General features: G+C 42.5%; 1 protein-coding gene across 5 annotated transcripts; it reads left to right on the top strand.

The window, feature by feature from the left end:
* The first annotated feature begins 1,915 nt into the window (after positions 1-1,915).
* On the top strand, positions 1,916-9,231 carry DMRT2 (doublesex and mab-3 related transcription factor 2). 5 transcript variants are annotated; one of them, XM_077966159.1, is made up of 5 exons: positions 1,916-2,287; positions 3,372-3,940; positions 5,512-5,614; positions 7,429-7,509; positions 7,908-9,231. In XM_077966159.1, the coding sequence occupies exons 2-4, from the start codon at positions 3,416-3,418 to the stop codon at positions 7,482-7,484; spliced, it is 684 nt and encodes a 227-aa protein (XP_077822285.1). In that variant the 5' UTR covers positions 1,916-2,287; positions 3,372-3,415; the 3' UTR covers positions 7,485-7,509; positions 7,908-9,231. The 5 variants fall into 5 exon arrangements, with proteins under 5 accessions (XP_077822285.1, XP_077822284.1, XP_077822282.1 ...); XM_077966158.1 differs by having other exon boundaries at positions 1,916-2,575; XM_077966156.1 differs by lacking the exon at positions 7,429-7,509.
* The last annotated feature ends 10,083 nt before the right edge of the window (positions 9,232-19,314 follow it).

Genomic DNA, 19,314 nt, shown 5'->3' with positions numbered 1-19,314 from the left:
TTGGAAACAGAGGCTTACACCTCTTTCTCCTCCTGTTTCTTCTCCGGTCCCCCTTCCCCTCAATCTAGTTTTCCAAAGTTAGCAAACCTACTTTCTTGATTTTGTTTCTTAGCATTTAGAACAACTGGTGAAGGGCTAATGATTTCATCTCCTTACCACCACCCCTAACCTTAAAAGCAATAAATAAAATAAAAGCCCAGCCTGCCAACCGCATGCACATACAGCCAGCGGTGGTGGGGGTTTGTAGTTTGCATACACGTCCTGGGGCAGAAGCACTGAAATGCCTGTTTGTGAAGGCAGAAATGTAGCTAGCAGGGGAACACGGTGAAAAAACAGAATGATTTGATAAAAACGTGCTCGGTCCTGTTACAGGAGGGCTGCTGGTAGTAATACCAGGTACTAAAATCAGAAGGGGTGCAGGAGAATACAATTTAAAAAAGCAAACCCACAGCGAGTCTTTCTTGCTGGGAGTGAGGGACTCTGCAAAGTTTCTGGGACTTCAGAACAGACATCAACAGGTCCATTGCTCTTCCCGAGACTACTGGGTGATCCAGGGCTCCTCTCTGAACCTCAGTTTCGTCGATGGAAAAAATTGGGATAGGAACATATTTCTGCTGCTGTCGAGAATTTAAACGCTCCAGTGCAGGTGAAGGAAATGTGCTTTGATGAGTGGGTATTAAAATGTGCAAAAAGAACCTGGTGTTACAAGGTGGTGTCAAGGGAGAGGAAGTAACAGTCTGTGTGACCCCCTGTCCCTTGTCGGAGCGCGCACCGCTCCCAAGTCACCCTCTGAGTCTCCAGAGCTACGGAAAAGCCGAAGAGAATAAGCAGGACTGTTTCTCTACTTCCTTCATTGGGCTTCGCAAGAGGCTCTGGGAAGAAGCACTCGTACAAATGGGAATCCCAGTGCCTGGTCACCGGGGAGGAACTTTCCAACATCGCTAAAGGCTTGAGAATGGTGCTTCTGGCAGGTCGCGTTCCACGGTAGTTCCTAAGCTGCCTTTGTTTCCACCTCTCGGAGCTAGGTTAACTTTTAACATTCTGACAGACTCGGAGAAAAGTAAGGTTTGAATTACGTCAGGAATTTCCACCTTTCAACAAGTATTTGTTGCAGGCCTACTATGTGCTCAGTGCGATGACACTCAATTTTGTAAAGTCTCCTAAACAGATCATACTTGAGAGGTCTTGATTATTTACAGATGCAGTTAGAAAAGCGTCCATATTACTTTAAATGGAGTTCAAGAAATGTAAAGCAGAGTTTAATTAGAAGACTAATTCCTTCTTTTAATATGTTGGAATTTTTTTTATTGCTAAACATTTTGTAAAGGATTTTTTGAGGGAGTCATTAGAAAGTCTATAAATACAACTATGCACACTAAAAAGCAGTCTTTTTTTTTAAAAAGAGGTTTGTTTAATGCATGCTTAGGGTGAATGGATTCACCTAAATCTCTTAATAGCATGCATTTCTGATCTTCCTCAAATTAACCGTAATAGCAACTGATACAGCAGAAAAATGTAAGTGACTTGTAGTTGACTTGGCCACCTGCCACACGGGCTCGGTGAAGGTTAATGAGGAACTATTTGGCACTTCGAGAATACTTGGCACTAGACACAGAAATATCAACAGGCCATTTGTATGCTAACTAGGAGCTTCGGTGCCAGGTAACCACTGATGCACTCTTGCAGGAGAAAGAAGGATGTCGCTGTACGCCCCGATAGATAGAGAGGCATCATTTTTAGGCCCAGTTTAGATTAATTATTGATTGAGTCGCCGAAATACTTGTGATGCTGATAGAGACCAATACTGGTCCTTCTGATCTCTTTCTTGTCGTTTATTACCTTCTCTTACATTCCTCAGAGTGTATCTCTGCTTGTTTCCCAGTCTGCGAGATAAATGGCGACTTCTCTCTTGCAGGCACCGTCATACGTCGGGTTTAAATTCTGGACAGGCGACCCGGCTGCACCGAAGGCCCGGCGGGCGGATTCTGGCGGAGCGCTTCAGGGAGGAGAGTGTACACCGCGAGAGGCGGAGGGCGCCCAGCCGGCGTGCCTTGGCCAATCAGTGTACACACCGCCTGACAACCGGCCAATCAGAGGACGTAAAGCTCTGGGGCCCGAGCGGATAATACTAGGAAGGGGAGCGCACTTTGGCGACAGAAGCCAGTGGCGCTGCGCTGAGAGCAGCTGCGCTCGCCCGCTCGGTGAGCTCGCGATCTGAGCCAGGCGGGGGCGGCCCGACCTTTCCCGCCCAGCTTGGGTCAGAGGAAGCGAAAGCGGCCTCAGCAAGGTGAGGCGCCCGAGGCTGCAGAAGACCGAGCAGAACTTTGCAGAGTTCGGGATGTGCTGGGCTAGGTCGCTGAGGACTTGACTGGCTTCCTCTCTCCTTCCCTCCACCTTCTCCCTCCTCTCCACCATCCAGTGGGTTCTTTCCGGGCCTCCAGCTATCAGCTCCCGATTTCGTGGTTGAGGGTAGCGACCCCGATTTCTGTTTGCATGCACAGCCAGCAGCCCTAGCGCCAGATCCTAAAGCTGGATATCTTTTGACTGGGCTACCAGCCCGGGCCTCAAAGTTTTGGTGAGTGCTGTGATGCCGCTCGGGGTGTCAGGGAGGGCAAAGGGCGTGAATCATCCTTCACCTTTTCTGTTTGACTTGAATGCCTTGCCTTAAAGATGTAAACCAAGCCCTAAGTACAGAGAGCCCACACAGCTCAGCCCTGTGGCGCCCCAAGTACTATTAAGGCTGGACGGGCATCTGTAGCTTTGTGCTCTTTGCCCCTATGGGAGTCTAATGACAACAAAATTTTGGTTTTCAGTTGATTATTTTGGGGAGGGGGGTGAGAGGACCTCTTCAAGCCCAAGGAGGGGTCCTTGTGGTGATATAGGCTGATGAGAGGCATTTGGGAAGCATGGAGTGGTACTTCAGTGGGTCTGAAGGGCCACTTGTAATGAAAGGAAAACAGTTCTTCCACGGATAGTTTCATATGCATCATGGCCTTACTACTTGAGTATGGGGAAATCTGACAAGTGGCCTGGGCCAGCCTAGTTGGATACAATATTTTGTGTGTGTGATAAGTGAGTTACCCAGGGACTTGTCCGGAAAGCCTGTGTAAAGCCAGAGAGGGCTACGGTTAAAGGTCAGGTACTTACAGAGCACTTAGAATTAATAAAATAAAACCTTTCTTGGGTTGTAGATCCCTGGGGGCCCTAGAGATACAAGAAAGGCACGTGTGGCCTGGAAGTGAGGGACATGTAATGAGAACAGGATAACTCAAGGGGCCGGAGGCGGGCAGACCAGGAGCTTTGGGCCGGAGGCTCAGGGATGGTCCCTGACGGCGGTCGGTGGGTCTTTGGATTTCTTTGTGTTTCCCCAGAGTGAGGGCCGCCGAGCTCAGGCCCCAGCGAAGCTCCGAGCGCCATGGCCGACCCGCAGGCTGGCTTGGCGGCCGGGGACTGGGAGATCGATGTCGAGAGCCTGGAGCTAGAAGAGGACGGCTGCGGGGTGCAGCGGTCAACGCCCCCAGAGCCCAGCCCGCCGCCGGCCGACGGGGACGGTGAGGACGACGAGGATGACGACGAGGTGGACGAAGACGCAGAAGAAGAGGGCGACGGCGAAGAGGCAGGCGCGTCCCCCGGGATGCCTGGCCAGCCGGAGCAGCAGGGGGGACTGCAGCCGAGGCCGCCGCTTGCGCCTCAGGCCTCACCCGCCGGCACCGGTCCCCCAGAGCGCTGCACTCCTGCGGGCGGCGGCGCGGAGCCGCGCAAGCTGAGCCGCACGCCCAAGTGCGCGCGCTGCCGCAACCACGGCGTGGTGTCCTGCCTGAAGGGCCACAAGCGCTTCTGTCGCTGGCGCGACTGCCAGTGCGCCAACTGCCTGCTGGTGGTGGAGCGACAGCGCGTCATGGCCGCCCAGGTGGCGCTCCGGAGGCAGCAGGCCACCGAGGTGCGTACCCGCCCGGCCCGGGACGCGCCCCCCTGGGGCATCCCAGGCCACAGTGGAGGTGGGAGAGTTGGAGGGGAACGGGGCAGCTATCCACACCCCTGCGCCCAGGGTCTTGCGGCGCCTGTCTCTCACTAGGAAGGGTGGTAAGAACGCTTTTCTGCCTACACTGGCAAGCAGGGTCGGGAGGGAGAAAGTAGGCATCTCTGGGGAACTTGGGAAATGTTTTTTCTTAAAAAGCAGGTAGAGAGGCCTTGAAAGTGATTAGGCCCATTTGGAACATCGTGAGAAAATCAATTTGTTTTTATTTTTTTACATTTAAAAGTGTATTTTCGTGGTGTTGAGGGAGGGGTTGGGGGGAGAGTGGTTGATCCACAGCGCGGCGTGCAGCTCCAGACTCGTCACTGCTGTACTAGTGATGATGGAGAAAAAGAACCACGCAGCACGCATGCACTCGGTGCTTCCGCGGTCACCTGGACGTTTGAGATATCCAGAACACTCATTTTACAGATGAGACACAAAGTGTATGAGAAATTAGATGCCTGCAACCCAAGGTCATCAATCCGAAGCTACCGTCCCTGCAGACTACCTAAGAGCAAGTGGAGGGTCTCTGCTGCTTCCCATCGGAGGACTCCAGCTGCGAGGAGAGCCAGGGTTTTCTTTCTGAGAGAGGCTCTTGAACCTCGGTTGTTGTATTTGTTTCCATATGCGCCTGGACAGGGAGAGCTCAGCAAACGAGGCTTCACAGGGCCTCCTCCCAGACTCAGGACCAGGGAAGATTTTCAATTTTACTTTTTGGCGGAGAGGAGCTGGGGAGTGGATCGCCAGGCATACTGAAGGTCGCAACCCCACTGGAACGCCTCTCCAGGGCCCGGGAGAGCGCGCTGGACGCCATGGGCACCTGGTCCTGGGTTTGGCCTCCTCCCGCGTCCCGCATGGGTCATCGCCGGCCCTGCGTTCCCACGCGTTCTCTGCAGCATATGCTGGATAGGGCGCGGGCGTGGGAGGCCTCAGAATCCCACCAGCTGGCGGTGACTGCGGAGGCGAGGGCGGGCGTCTGTAAAGCGCAAATTTGGAGTTCGCAGCTGGACCCAGGAGACCCTTATCTCTTCATTACCCTGTCACTCCATCGTGCCCGCCCTGCCGCAGGGAGAAATCCGCCTGGCCTCACTGCTTAACAGCAGACCTTGGGCACCTTCTACCCGACAGGTGGGCTCCCAGGACCCAGCCTGGCTGCAACCATCTCTTGAGGTCGGGCGCCCCCCTGAAAGGGATTTCACTTTTTCACTTCCCTCCGGGATGTCCCCTCACTTCTGGCCATAGGTCTGAAGTCTAGAGTGACTGTGCTGGAGAAAGCAGGGGGCCCAGCTCACCAGTGGAGATTCCAGCTCTTTGCCCTAGGATTATTGGGTGCTGATAGTAATTCGTTTGTAATTATTTTTCACACGGAACGGGAAATTTCAATACATTTAGAAGGGGGTGAGTTTCTAGAAGACTTACTGACATCCCGTCCTTCCCCTTCTCGCCCCCGTTTTCTTTCAGGGCATTATTGATGATGTTTCTTGTGTTTACAGGACAAGAAGGGGCTTTCTGGGAAACAGAATAATTTCGAGCGCAAAACTGTATACCAGAGGCAAGTCAGAGCCCCCAGTTTGCTGGCCAAAAGCATTTTAGAAGGTAAAGCAACAAAATGATCCTTCAGCCTTTTAAACCGAGTTGAATGACTCTCATCAATCAGGCACAAAGTGTATTTATTAATCAGTTAAAGTGCTATCTAAAGGGAAATACTTTTTATTAGAAAGGTTTTGTTTAGGCGTTCTCTGAGCCCATATACTAAAACTGAACCCATGGGGAGAAGATTAGCATGGTCCCGGAGCCAGAAAGTTTTCTTCTAGGAAGGAAACCGCCACCTGGGAAAATGAATCTCACATACCTGCTGAGGTTTTTGTCACCACCAGTTTAAGAATTCCTATTATTTGGTTGTCTGCTTAGTGGTTAATGGGTTAATGTGGAGTGCATGTGAAATTTACTCCGTCTGAGGGATGTACAAAGATATACTGCCAAGTGACCCTGAAGCAGATGTTTTGGAAGGAAATAAATAACCTAAACAAAGCAAAACAAAACAACACAACCACCTCCACTTTTCTTAGTTGTGGGAGCTGAATAGATGAAGTCAAATGAGGAGTTTAACATCTGCCCAACCAATAAAGACCTTTAGTCTGGGTGTTCAACCTCAGATTCAACTCTTTTTCATTGTACTTTTTTTTTTTTTTTTTTTTATTACTTGGGTAATTCCTGTTATTCCAAACTTCATTTTACCATTTTTGACAATCAAGGTTATAGAATCTGAAAAAGGTTTTGAATCCAGAAAGTGAAGTGGAGGTTGAATGCGAACAGTGCGAAATCTCTAACTTTTTCTCTCCATGTTCTCACTTTCATGAAAGCCTGGGGATACGTTATTTTTTCTTAAAATATTACCGATTTTTAAAAGCATCTCTATTTGGGTATGGAATTTATTTATTGACCTTTTCAATAATATATTGATTATTTTTAACCGTTTTTCTTTAAATTTTAAAAAAATTAAATAAGGGAAAGTTAACGTTTGCTTTAATCACTGCCACTTCATGAAATTCAGGCTGAAAGTAAACAAAATTTTTTAAGTAGACATTTAGATTCTGCTTTTTTCTTGTGTAGCTTCTGAATTTTGTTGGTTCTGGACAGGTTTTGAAGTTTGTGTGTGTCCTATCATGTGTTGCATACTTCTGACCATAGAGTGGTTTCTTATGAATTAAAAATGAATTTGGTTACAAACTGGATAAACAGATTTATAATAATAGGGCCACATTGATAAACTGAGATTGTGCCAAAGCAACTTGTGAAGTCTGAGGACTAAATGGAATAGTAAATTCAACTGAATAACTTCCTGGCAAAAACTTACCGTAGAAATGGAAACATTAATTTTCAAATTTTATTCTATTTGTAAATGAGTATGGTGGGTTTGTCACTATGTAAACACAAATATAACAATGGATCCTTCAAACAAATTTGGTAGAGGTGAGTGCTTGGGGGTGATGAAATACTTCAAGTATTTTATGCCCCCAGGAATTCTATTTATGTTACACTAATCTTTGTTTTTGAGTTTGTTCCTATTCCTGTGATGACTTAGCCTGTGTTCTAATGATTGCTTGTTCAACCGTTTTGGTATCCGGACAAAATGATTAGAGCTTGGGAAAAATGTTTTAGAAAAGTTATTTTCAATAAAGCAGGGAATACTCCCCACCGTTTTTGGGTTTTATTTTATTTTGCTTTGTTTTTTTTGTACTGGTAGTCAGGGGAAGGGGCCTGGTTAAATTGTTCACTGTAGAGTGTGTTTGACTAGTTAACAGCTCTTTTCAATTTTCTATGCTTCTCTATTTTCTTAAGCCTTTTTTTTTCTTTTTCTACTCACGAATCTCCTTTAACTTTCTTTCTTTCTTTCTCTTTTTTCCTAGTTCTCCTTGGATTATTCTACAGCTATTACAGTGTGTACATAATGAACCATCTTTAGAAAATAAAAGTGACATCAGCTCTAGGTATAGATATATTTTTTAATAATGAAAAAAGATGACATGGATAATAATAAAACATTGATTGATACAAGATGAATAGCCTTGTCTCTTAATGCATAGGGGGCCTGGGAAGAATATTAAAATTTTTAATCAATAAAGTATGCCTGTTGAAGCAAGCAAGCAAACAAATCCATAACAACAACAACAGCAACAACAACAAGTTGCAATATGGATATCTTTCACCCTCCCAGGAAACTATTTTAAACCTAACCCGTACTTTTGCATCTGTATAAAAATATTAGTGAGATAGAACTGAAAATAACTGTTCTGCTGACTTGCAGTGTTGCTGTTACCTTCTGGGTGTCCAGATTTTTCTTCCGTAGATGTTAATCTCTTTCATGTGCAATCTTTGCTTCTTTTAGGCTATCGCCCCATTCCAGCGGAGACTTATGTAGGAGGGACCTTCCCTCTACCTCCCCCAGTTAGTGACAGGATGAGGAAAAGAAGAGCCTTTGCTGATAAAGAGTTGGAGAACATTATGCTGGAGAGAGAATATAAAGAAAGGGAGATGTTGGAAACTTCTCAAGCTGCTGCTCTGTTTCTGCCCAACCGCATAGTGCCTGGACCTGACTATAACTCCTACAAAAGTGCCTACAGCCCCAGCCCAGTGGAACCACAGAGCAAGGACTTCTGTAATTTTTTGCCCACCTGCCTTGATTTAACCATGCAGTATTCAGGGTCTGGGAATATGGAACTAATTTCTTCTAATGTCAGCGTGGCCACGACTTATAGACAGTATCCCGTGTCCTCAAGATTTTTAGTTTGGCCCAAGTGTGGCCCCATTAGCGACACCCTCCTCTACCAGCAATGCCTGCTAAATGCCACCACCTCAGTTCAAGCCCTGAAGCCTGGGGCCAGCTGGGACTTGAAGGGAGCACGAGTCCAGGATGGGCTCAGTGCAGAGCATGACATGATGCCATCGAAATTGGAAGGCTCCCTGGTGCTGCCTCACACTCCTGAGATCCAGACCACGAGAAGTGACCTTCAGGGTCATCAGGCTGTCCCAGAGAGGTCCGCATTCTCCCCACCCCGACGGAATTTCTCTCCTGTTGTTGACATGGACTCCCTGGCAGCTCAAGGGCATGTCTTAACGAAGATCAGCAAAGAAAACACCAGGCACCCTCTGCCACTTAGACATAATCCATTCCACTCATTATTCCAGCAAACGCTTAATGACAAATCGGGTCCTGAGTTGAAAACACCATTTGTCAAAGAGGCCTTTGAAGAGACCCCTAAGAAACACAGAGAGTGTTTAGTTAAGGAGAACCAGAAGTACACATTTACAATAGATAGGTGCGCAAAAGACCTTTTTGTAGCCAAACAAGTTGGAACAAAACTCTCGGTGAATGAACCACTGTCATTTTCTGTTGAGTCTATTCTTAAGAGGCCTTCATCTGCCATCACTCGTGTCTCTCAGTGAAAGGCTGCTTAAACAGAAAGCTGGATTTCTGCAGTCTTAGGGTGTTCTTGCCACTTGCTACTTTTTTTTCAGGTTGTTTGTGTGAAGAAATTTCTAATGTAAAGATGATGATTTTGAAAAGTTTTATATATCCATAATATGCATGTACTTTTTCTTATCACATATATTTAAACTTACAGATGGAAATTGCCCAATGTGCAAATTGTTAAGTACCATGCTTTACACAGCATTTCAAAAAGCAATAAAATTGACACCGTCTTCTAAAAGACCCAGTATTTGCTGAAGCAAATAGTTGTCTCTGTCTAGATGAAGAAGCTATTTTTCTATGATTCTGTATATTTTGAAGTACTCTTAATGGTCACTGGGGGCCACAGGAAAACCTTTATAATACTTCAGTTTTGCATTTTGGAGGGCACGTAAATTTAATTATTCAAGACTGTTTGAGGCAAAAATAACTTTAAGGAGCACATAGGGCCATTTGCATGTTTACAGTATCTTCATTTCACGTGATTGGACAAAGCTGAATTAATTTGAAGGGAAATCAAGCGTAATGTCTCTTTTACATGATGATTTGGGTTCTTGGAATAGATTTCTTCTGACTCCCTGGGTCCCAGTTTCTTTCCCTGGTGAGGATGTTTATGTGGGGCCCCAAGCTTCCTTTCTAGAAACATTTCTAGTTTCTTTGAACAGTCTATGATTTTAGGTTGCTAGGAGCCACAAATCAGGTTTCCTTGTATGATGTGGTCAGTACTTCCCATGATGGGGCCCAAACCTCCTCGCAGCACTTGAGTGGTGAGTCCACTGTTTCTGAACCACTGGTGACAGCAGGCATTTGGATGCAGGCCCAGTCACAACTCTCATTATGTCCCCAAGTATCAGCTTTATGCCTCCCACATTTGCACCACTGTCAAAAGCCTTCAGTGTAGCTCTCTTCTGACACAAAACATTTACTATTCAAATTGCTTCAGCTGACAGTTGCTAAAGCTTGCAGATATTTATCACAGCATGAGGGTGGCTTCTTAATTCTTATACCTTTTCTTCCCCCACACCCCCCCTTTTTTTTTGAAACAAGGCCTCACTCTGTTGGCCAGGCTGGAGTGCAGTGGTGTGATCATGGCTCACTCTACCTCCCAGGCTCAAGTGCATGCGTGTAGTCCTAGCTACTCAAGGGGCCCCACCTCCCAGGCTCCACCTCAGCCTCTTGAGTAGCTTGGACTAGAGGCATGCACCACCATGCCTGGCCAATTTTTAAATTTATTACTATTTTTGGAATATGTGGAGGGGTAAGTTTTTAAAATTTTTGGTAGAAACAGGATCTCCCTATGCTTCTCAGGCTTGTCTTGAACACCTGGGCTCAAATGATCCTCACGCCTTGGCCTTCCAAAGTGCTGGGATTACAAGCATGAGCCACCTCACCTGTCCTTTCTCCCATTTTTAAGCTCTTGTTAATCTCTTGTTCTGCTCAGTAAAATGTTAGCTGTTCCATATAATTGATAAAATAAAAGTAAGACCTTTATGAGAGTACTAAGTTCATCTCTGAAGACCTCACCCGTAGACCCCAAGTTAAGTTTTAAGATGTCATAGTCATTCCAATACAAAAAATCAAGAGTCATGTATCTTGCTTTTAATACCGCCACAGAGGGAGGTTTTACTTCAAACTCTGCTGCTGTCTTCTGGGTAACAAGAACATGAGGTGGGTATGTGAAGGTGCCAAGTGATTCAGCAGTGTAAAGAGCTTCTTTCTGGCTCTTGAAAACACTTTGCATTACTTAAAAATGCTTTTGCTACTAATGAGCTCATATAAACCTCCAGGGATTCTCTGAATCGTTGCTTAAAATTAGCATCAATTTCAAAAAACAACAAGCCAAACCTTGGATTGATTTTCGGTTTGTACTTGTAAAATAATACTTGTTTTTACTGAGTCAAATTTAGTTATTTTTACTATTGCAAAAGTCAGAGTGAATGGACGTTTGCCAGAGGCAAAGGATATGAAAGCAGGCAGAGATTCCAATAGCTTTTAAAGATTATCCTTAAGTGGAAAAAATGTTTTCCAGCCAAGTATGCCCTGATGTCAGAGACAGAATCTAACTCCAGTTTTCCCTCTCAGTCATCTCTACTTTGTCTATAATCACTAATTTTTGTCTTTCTATTGGAAATTTATTTTTTTTGTTTCAAGTGTTAAATGTATCCTTAGCATTGAATTAAACTGCTTCAAAGGTAATGAGGGGGAACGTATTAGAATAAAAGCACATAAAAAATCTCAGTGAGAGGCCTTCTTAATCTAAACATGAATTTTATCTCTTACTTGCTAACACTTTTGTGTTTTGAATACATATATTTGTTAAGTTGTTTCTCTTTTGTGTTCAGTGAACACATGGGGACTTCTTTTCGGTCCTCTCACTCTGTGTCATTTTAATCCCATTAAGTGAATCCAGTTGGCTGTGGGTATTAGTGGTTTTTCTCACATTACCAGTGACCAGAATTTTATTGTTCTTGAACATTTATGAGGGTCAGTACTTCCCCTGGCAAACTTATTATTACACTCTGCTTAGTTCTGCTGTAATAATGAGTTCTTTGAATTTTAAAGCTACCAAATCTACCATCAGTCACTTATTAAGAGCTCTGTGCTTGGCTCTTTGCTTTTGAAAATCATTTCACTTCCATGAAAGTGTCATGTAGAATCTTCAGAAAATACTGTCATTGACATTAAATAAAAATTGTGGTTCAATTTAAGCATTTTCTATATTGAAGGCAATAAATGGATACAGTTTTAATAATTTTTGAGAATGTAAAGACTAGTAAAACATGGACATTTTTTTCAATTTAACTCACAATACAATAATACAGCTGTAATAACATGTTGTCCTTCCATCTCAACCGATCAAGCGTGATTGTTAGCTGAATTTGCAGTTCTTGAAAGTTTACAACAGTGCTTCTCAAACTAATGGACAACTGAACCACCTGAGAATCCTGATGCTGCTGGGCTTCAGGCCACACTTTGAGTAACAAATGCTTACAGCATTTCTGGTATTTCAATGCACATTTAATATTATCTGCTGTGGATTTTGAGTTGTAATGCAATAATCATAATATTACTAGCATGAATAAGTTAATATACAGAAATAGTTAAATTTTTTTTCTTTCTTTTCTTTCTCTCTTTCTTTTTCTTTTTCTTTTTTTGACGGAGTATTGCTCTGTTGCCCAGGCTGGAGTGCAGTGAGGTGATCTCAGCTCACTGCGACCTCCGCCTCCTGGATTCAAGCGATTCTCCTGACTCAGCCTCCGGAGTAGCTGGGATTACAGGTGCCCACCACCACGCCCGGCTAATTTTTGTATTTTTAGTACTGACGGGGTTTCACCATTTTGGTCAGGCTGGTCTCAAACTCCTGACCTCAAGTAATCCACCTGCCTCAGCCTCCCAAAGTGCTGGGATTACTGGCGTGAGCCACCACGCCCGGCCGCCATTTTCCTTTTTACTAAGCCTAGGCCAAGACCTAGGCAAGTTATACAGCAGACAGTACGTGCTCCCCACGGTCTCTTTTTTTCCCTCACAAACCTAGAAGTTGTTTTAATTTGGTTAAAAATATAATATGCATCTTTTATTTTTAATTGTGGGAAAACATAAAATTTGCCATCTTAACTATTTTTATGCGTACAGTGGCATTAAGTACATTCACACTGTTGTGCAATCATTACCACCATCCATCCACATAACCCTTTTCATCATGCAAAACTGAAACTCTATACCCTCAATAACTCTCTCCCCTCCCAGCTCTTGGCAACCACCATTCTACTTTCTGCTTCTGTGAATTTGACTACTCTAAGTACCTGGTAAAGGGCAATCATACAGTATTGTCTTTTTTCAGTACCTCATACAAGTAAAATCAGACAGTATATGTCTTTTTGTGACTGGCTTGTTTCACTTAGCATAATGTGCTCAAGGTTCATTATGTTCTAGCATGTATCAGAATTTTTTTCCTGCTTAAGACTGAACAGTATTCCATTGTGTTTTTGTGTGTATGTGTATGTGTATGTGTGTGTGTTTAAGCTGCTTCAAAGGTAATGAGGGGCAACCTATTAGAATAAAATGAGATAAAAACATCTCAGTGAGAGATCTTCTTAATCTAAACATGAATTTTATCTCTTACTTGCTCCATTTTTGTATTTTGAATACTAATAGTTGTTAAGATGTTTCTCTTTTGTATTCAATGAACATATGGGGATTTCTTTTCTGTCCTCTCTCTCTCTATCATTTTAATCCCATTAAGTGAATCCAGTTGGCTTATTTCACTTATATTAGGTATTTTCCTTATGTAAGGTACTTTTCCTATCCCAAACTCATCAATTAGGTAGGTTATATACACACACTGTATATATATGTTATATATATACACACACACTGTATATATTATATATATATTTACACACAGACACACATATGTACAAACACAGTGGAATACTGTATATATGAGTGTAAATGGTGTATATGTAGACATATATACACACATACACATGTGTTTATATGTGTATATACACATATACATACATACACATACAGTGCATACACACACACATACATTTTTGTTTATCTAGTCATCTGTCGATAGACACTTGGGTTGAATCCAGCTTTCAGATATTTTAAATAATACTGCCATGAACAAGGATGTCCAAATATTTCTTTGAAACCCTGCTTTCAGCTCTTTTTGGTATAGATGCCCCCTTCTCTTCACCCTGTTCTCACTTCCTAGTTTTTCCTGCTTCATGTCCTTAGGAACTAAGTTATCTTAGGTATACATTCCTCCCACACTATCCCCTCTCCTGAAGTGTGTGGACCATTTCCACTCAACACTGCTATTGCCCAGAAAGGCTCCGGTATCAGTTGTGTACATTTACATATAAACTTAAATGAGATCTTCACTTAAAAGCTTAATTCCAATTGTGTAATTAAAGACCGTAAGTTGTATTAAGAAACTTTCTGGAATTCCTTCTGCAAAGCCTCGCAAGTGCTAAACTGTGAGAAAATGGCTGAAGGTCAGGATGAAGAAATAAGGAGAATCCACGCTTCCTTGTAGAATAATAGATAAGACTTAGTGTCGAGGCTGAGTTTTCAACTGGGACTAGAATTCTTACTGGCTCACCTGATTTCATTAATTTTGGATTAATTTTAATATTCCTATTCTAGGTCTATAAACTTGGGCTTATTTCCATGGGTAGGGTCCAGTTTGTACGGCTGATAGTTCATGAAATGGCTGGACCTTGCATTATATAAACTTGGTCCTGTGGCATCCTCTTAGATTTATTTTAATAATTATACAAAGCTTTATCACATTCCACCCCTTTAGTTCTTTTAGTTTGTAACTTGTGATGTCTAAATACATTTAGGGCACGCTGGACAACTCCACACCTAGAAATAGGCTGGCATTTGTTGTAATGGTAAATGTGAAATAGCAACATATGTTTACAGCCTGGCAATTTTCAGAGCACATTGACATTTATTATTTTTTATATTCCTCACATAAATTCTATAGAAATTTGATAAACGGCCATATGAAGAGTTGAATCTATATCACTGTGGATATGTTTACAAATTTGGGGATTCTTTCCAATATATAACATGACTTGATAGGCATAATACAGCATTAAACTTTTGTATATAAATGTTAAGTGCATGTAATGCTGATATGTAATATATGTTATACATTACATAAGTATAATTTTACTTGTATGGTTACATCTATCTCTATTACATTTGCATATTCATTCTACCTTCAGTAAGCTGTACACATGCACACACCAGTCTCAAGGGGTTGTGAGACCATTGAGATAAGGAGTGTGAAAGAGAAACACTAAGGTCACATTTTCTCTGGGTTGTTTCCTGCACATGACTGAGTGGAGCAGGGTTGCTGGAGAGGAACCATTTTTGCCCTGTCATGGGATTCCTCTATCAGGCATCTTTAGTGGGGGAACTCTTCATTCAAGTGTATTGTTATAGATGTTTGATGAGTTCCCAAACCAGCACCTCTGCTCCATGCCTGGAGTTCTGAGCCAATCAAGAAATAAGAGAAAGGAGTTGGCACTTGGAGGTTAGAATCTTCTTACCTACCTTTATAACTGATTATGATTACACAGGAGAATATGACTTATATCCAGGATCTAGGGACTTCATAATACTAAACTCCAGGATGATACAGACTACCTACCTAGAAACAGTCAGCAGTGGCCCAGCACACCTCCCCTGCATTTGGGTAGTGATTGAGTGTCTGTATTCTCTGCATGCAAGTTAGCTCTTGAAAGGAAGGCAAGAAGAACGGGAGGAGCAACCCATGCTCCTTTTCCTATCCCAAACTCATCAATCAGGTAAGTTATTCTCCCTGCATCTTTTCATTAACATAATTTTGTTATTATTTTCTTTGTTTTGAATTGAGATCAATCCAAAGACCATATACACTTGGATTTGATGACTGCAATCAAATTTAAGTCCTTGATAAAGATATAAGCTGGAAGGCAGGAAATGGTGTTATTACTTCATATGTGCTTACTAGACTAAAGACTATGTACATTTTTGTTTTAGAAGAAAAAATAAAACTGGAGAAATAGCTTCATTTACCCCAGATGGAACTGAGACATTTGGTACAGCATGCTGGCAAGCAGTGAAGAATTGGTTTTCTGATGAGTACATCATTTAATGTCATTAAGTAGCATGGCCTAAGGGGAGTGTTCTGCTTCTATCCATCACCACCAAATTATTTTCATGGAATGTCATCATAAAAAGTTATCAAAAGAAGGTATCTGAGATGTGAAACTGTGAGGCCAAACTGATATTGTTTCCTCTTTCAATAACGTTACTATAGAGGTATTAGGGGAAGGCCACATACAAGTTATGTCTCAATTTGTCAAGGAATTCAAGAAGGCCTTTCATGACAGGGAATTTTAGGATGGATAACAGTGAAGTCAGGGAAATTTGTAGCTGCTTGAACTATCTTCACCAGACAGAGTAATAAATCAATATCGATTTCAAGGAAAGTCTTTAGTCTCATGGCCAATGAGACCTCTTGTTTTGCGTGATAGCCTGGCTGGCAAATGAAGGCGTAAAAAGTGTACTTATCCAATCTATACATGACATTAAGTTGGGAGGTCTGGCCACTATTGTTGGTGGTAGAGTTGGGTGAGACTAGGACTATAGCTCAAAGGTCAAATCTAATATTTGGATTTTAAAAGCAACTGTCATCCAATTATGAAACTTTACGTTGAGGGAGAGTTAACTTGATGTTAGTTTATGTGAAAATGATCTGGCAGTCACAGAAGGCTACAGAGCTTAAAAGGAACCATAAGGAACCATAGCTGTAAGAAGTTGCTGATACTAACCTGGATTCCATTAACAGAGCCTCCAGATGAAGAGAAATGCTAACTACAGTGCATTTCCTCCCCTTTCTCCTGACAGATCAAATCTAGTAACTTGTGCCCAGCTCTGAGCACTGCATTTTTAGTGGAGACACTGAGAGACTTGGCCACGAGGATGGTGAAAGGACTGACAATTTTGCCTACCTATAGACAGTTGAGGGCCTTGGGGATGTGACCTGGAAAACAGGTATCTTAAGGGAAAGGACTTGATTTGTGTTTTTATATATTTGAAATATTGTCATTTTGGAGAGGGAATTAAGGTCCCTTGGTAGTCTCTAGAAGAAACAGTCAGTGCTAAGAGGATACTAGAGGGGATCAAATATAGCACAATAAAAGGAAGATCATCTTTCAGTTTGGCTTGTTCATACGTGGACTGGTCGGCCTTGTGAAAGAATGCATTTGGAGATCTTCATGTGAAACAAAGAAAGAAACCTTGCAAGGGGCATGAGAATGAATTAGCAAGCAGAGACTGCTTCATTTATCTTCATCCGCTAGGTCCTAGCATACATTTGGTGTCAAGAGATGTTTGCTGAATGAGGAGAATCTTCCTCAACTCTGATAATTCTTGATTTTATGAAAAATTACCTGTGAGAAGGATCAGATGAAGTTTTTTTTCCTCCTAGCCAAATTATCTAGAAAATCATATCACCAATTAGTTCTTTGGAATTTTAACTTTTACTTAAACACTTTTATCTATTTAAGATTTACAGCGTGAATTTTTTTTTTTTTTTTGAGGTGGAGTTTCGCTCTTGTTGCCCAGGCTGGAGTGCAATGGCGTGATCTCAGCTCACCGCAACATCTGCCTCCCAGGTTCAAGCAGTTCTCCTGCCTCAGCCTCCCTAGTAGCTGGGATTATAGGCATGTGCCACCATGCCTGGCTAATTTTTTATTTTTAGTAGAGATGGGGTTTCTCCATGTTGGTCAGGCAGGTCTCGAACTCCTGACTGCAGGTGATCTGCCCGCCTCGGCCTCCCAGAGTGCTGAAATTTTAAGTGTGAGCCACCATACCTGGCCAGCATGATTTTTTTTTTAATAGACAGGGTCTCATTCAGTTGCCCAGGCTGGAGTACAGTGGTGTGATGAAAGCTCACTATAACCTCTGACTCCTGGGCTCAAGAGTAGCTACGACTACAGGTGCGCACCACCACATCCAGCTATTTCTTTATTTGTATTTGTATTTTATTTTTAAATTATACTTTAAGTTCTGGCATACATGTGCAGAATGCACAGGTTCGTTACGTAGCTATATATGTACCATGGTGGTTTGCTGCACCCATCAACCCATTGTCTACATTAGGTATTTCTTCTAATGCTATCCCTCCCCTACCCCCCACCCCCAGTAGGTCCTGGCATATGATGTTCCCCTCCTTGTGTCCATGTGTTTGCATTGTTTAACTCCCACTTATGAGTGAGAACATGAATTGTTTGCTTTTCTGTTCCTGTGTTAGTTTGCTGAGAATGATGGTTTCCGGCTTCATCCATGTCACTGCAAAAAACATGAATTCATCCTTTTTTATGGCTGCATAGTATTCCATGGTGTATATGTGCCATATTTTCTTTATCCAGTCTATCATTGATGGGCATTTGCGTGAGTTCCAAGTCTTTGCTATTGTGAATAGTGCTGCAATAAACATATGTGTGCATTGCCTTTATAGTAGAATGATTTATAATCCTTTGGGTATATACCCAGTAATGGGATTTATTGCTGGGTCAAATGGTATTTCTAGTTCTAGATCCTTGAGGAATCACCACAATGTCTTCCACAATAGTTGAACTGATTTACACTCCCACCAACAGTGTAAAAGCGTTCCTATGTCTCCACATCCTCTCCAACATCTGTTGCTTCCTGACTTTTTAATGATCGCCATTCTAACTGGCATGAGATGATATTTCATTGTAGTTTTGATTTGCATTTATCTAATGACCAGTGATGATAAGCTTTTTTTTCATATGTTTGTTGGCTGCATAAATGTCTTCTTTTGAGAAGTGTTTGTTCCTATCCTTTGCCCACTTTTTGATGGGGTTGTTTTTTTCTTGTAAATTTGTTAAGTTCCTTGTAGATTCTGGATATTATCCATTTGTCAGATGGATAGATTGTAAACAGTTTGTCCCATTCTGTAGGTTGCCTGTTCACTCTGATGATAGATTCTTTGGCTGTGCAGAATCTCTTTAGTTTAATGAGATTGCATTTGTCAATTTTGGCTTTTGTTGCCATTGCTTTTGGTGTTTTAGTCATGAACTCTTTGCCCATGCCTGTGTTCTGAATGGTATTGCCTAGGTTTTCTTCTAGGTTTTTTTATGGTTTTAGGTCTAACATTTAAGTCTTTAATCCATCTTGAGTAAATTTTTGTATATGGTGTAAGGAAGGGGTCCAGTTTCAGTTTTCTTTATATGGCTAGCCAGTTTTGCCAGCACCATTTATTAAATAGGGAATTTTTTCCCCATTGTTTGTTTTTGTCAGGTTTGTCAAAGATCAGATGGTTGTAGATGTGTGGTATTATTTCTGAGGCCTCTATTCTGTTCCATTGGTCTATATATCTGTTTTGGTACCAGTACCATGCTGTTTTGGTTACTGTAGCCTTGTAGTATAGTTTGAAGTCAGGTAGCATGATGCCTCCAGCTTTGTTCTTCTTGCTTAGGATTATCTTGGCTATATGGGCTCTTTTTTGGTTCCATATTAAATTTATAGTTTTTTCTAATTCTGCGAAGAAAGTCAATGGTAGCTTGATGGGAACAGCCTTGAATCTATAAATTACTTTGGGCAGTATGGCCATTTTCACAATATTGATTCTTCCTATCCATGAGGATGGCATGTTTTTCCATTTGTTTGTGTCCTCTCTGATTTCCTTGAGCAGTGGTTTCTAGTTCTCCTTGAAGAGGTCCTTCACATCCCTTGTAAGTTGTATTCCTAGGTATTTTATTCTCTTTGTAGCTATTGGGAATGGCAG

The sequence above is a fragment of the Macaca mulatta genome, chromosome 15 (assembly GCF_049350105.2).
Source record: "Macaca mulatta isolate MMU2019108-1 chromosome 15, T2T-MMU8v2.0, whole genome shotgun sequence".
Classification (NCBI taxonomy): Eukaryota; Metazoa; Chordata; class Mammalia; order Primates; family Cercopithecidae; genus Macaca; species Macaca mulatta.
The sequence above is the reverse complement of the archived record's forward strand: the minus strand, read 5'-3'. Positions and strand labels throughout refer to the sequence as shown.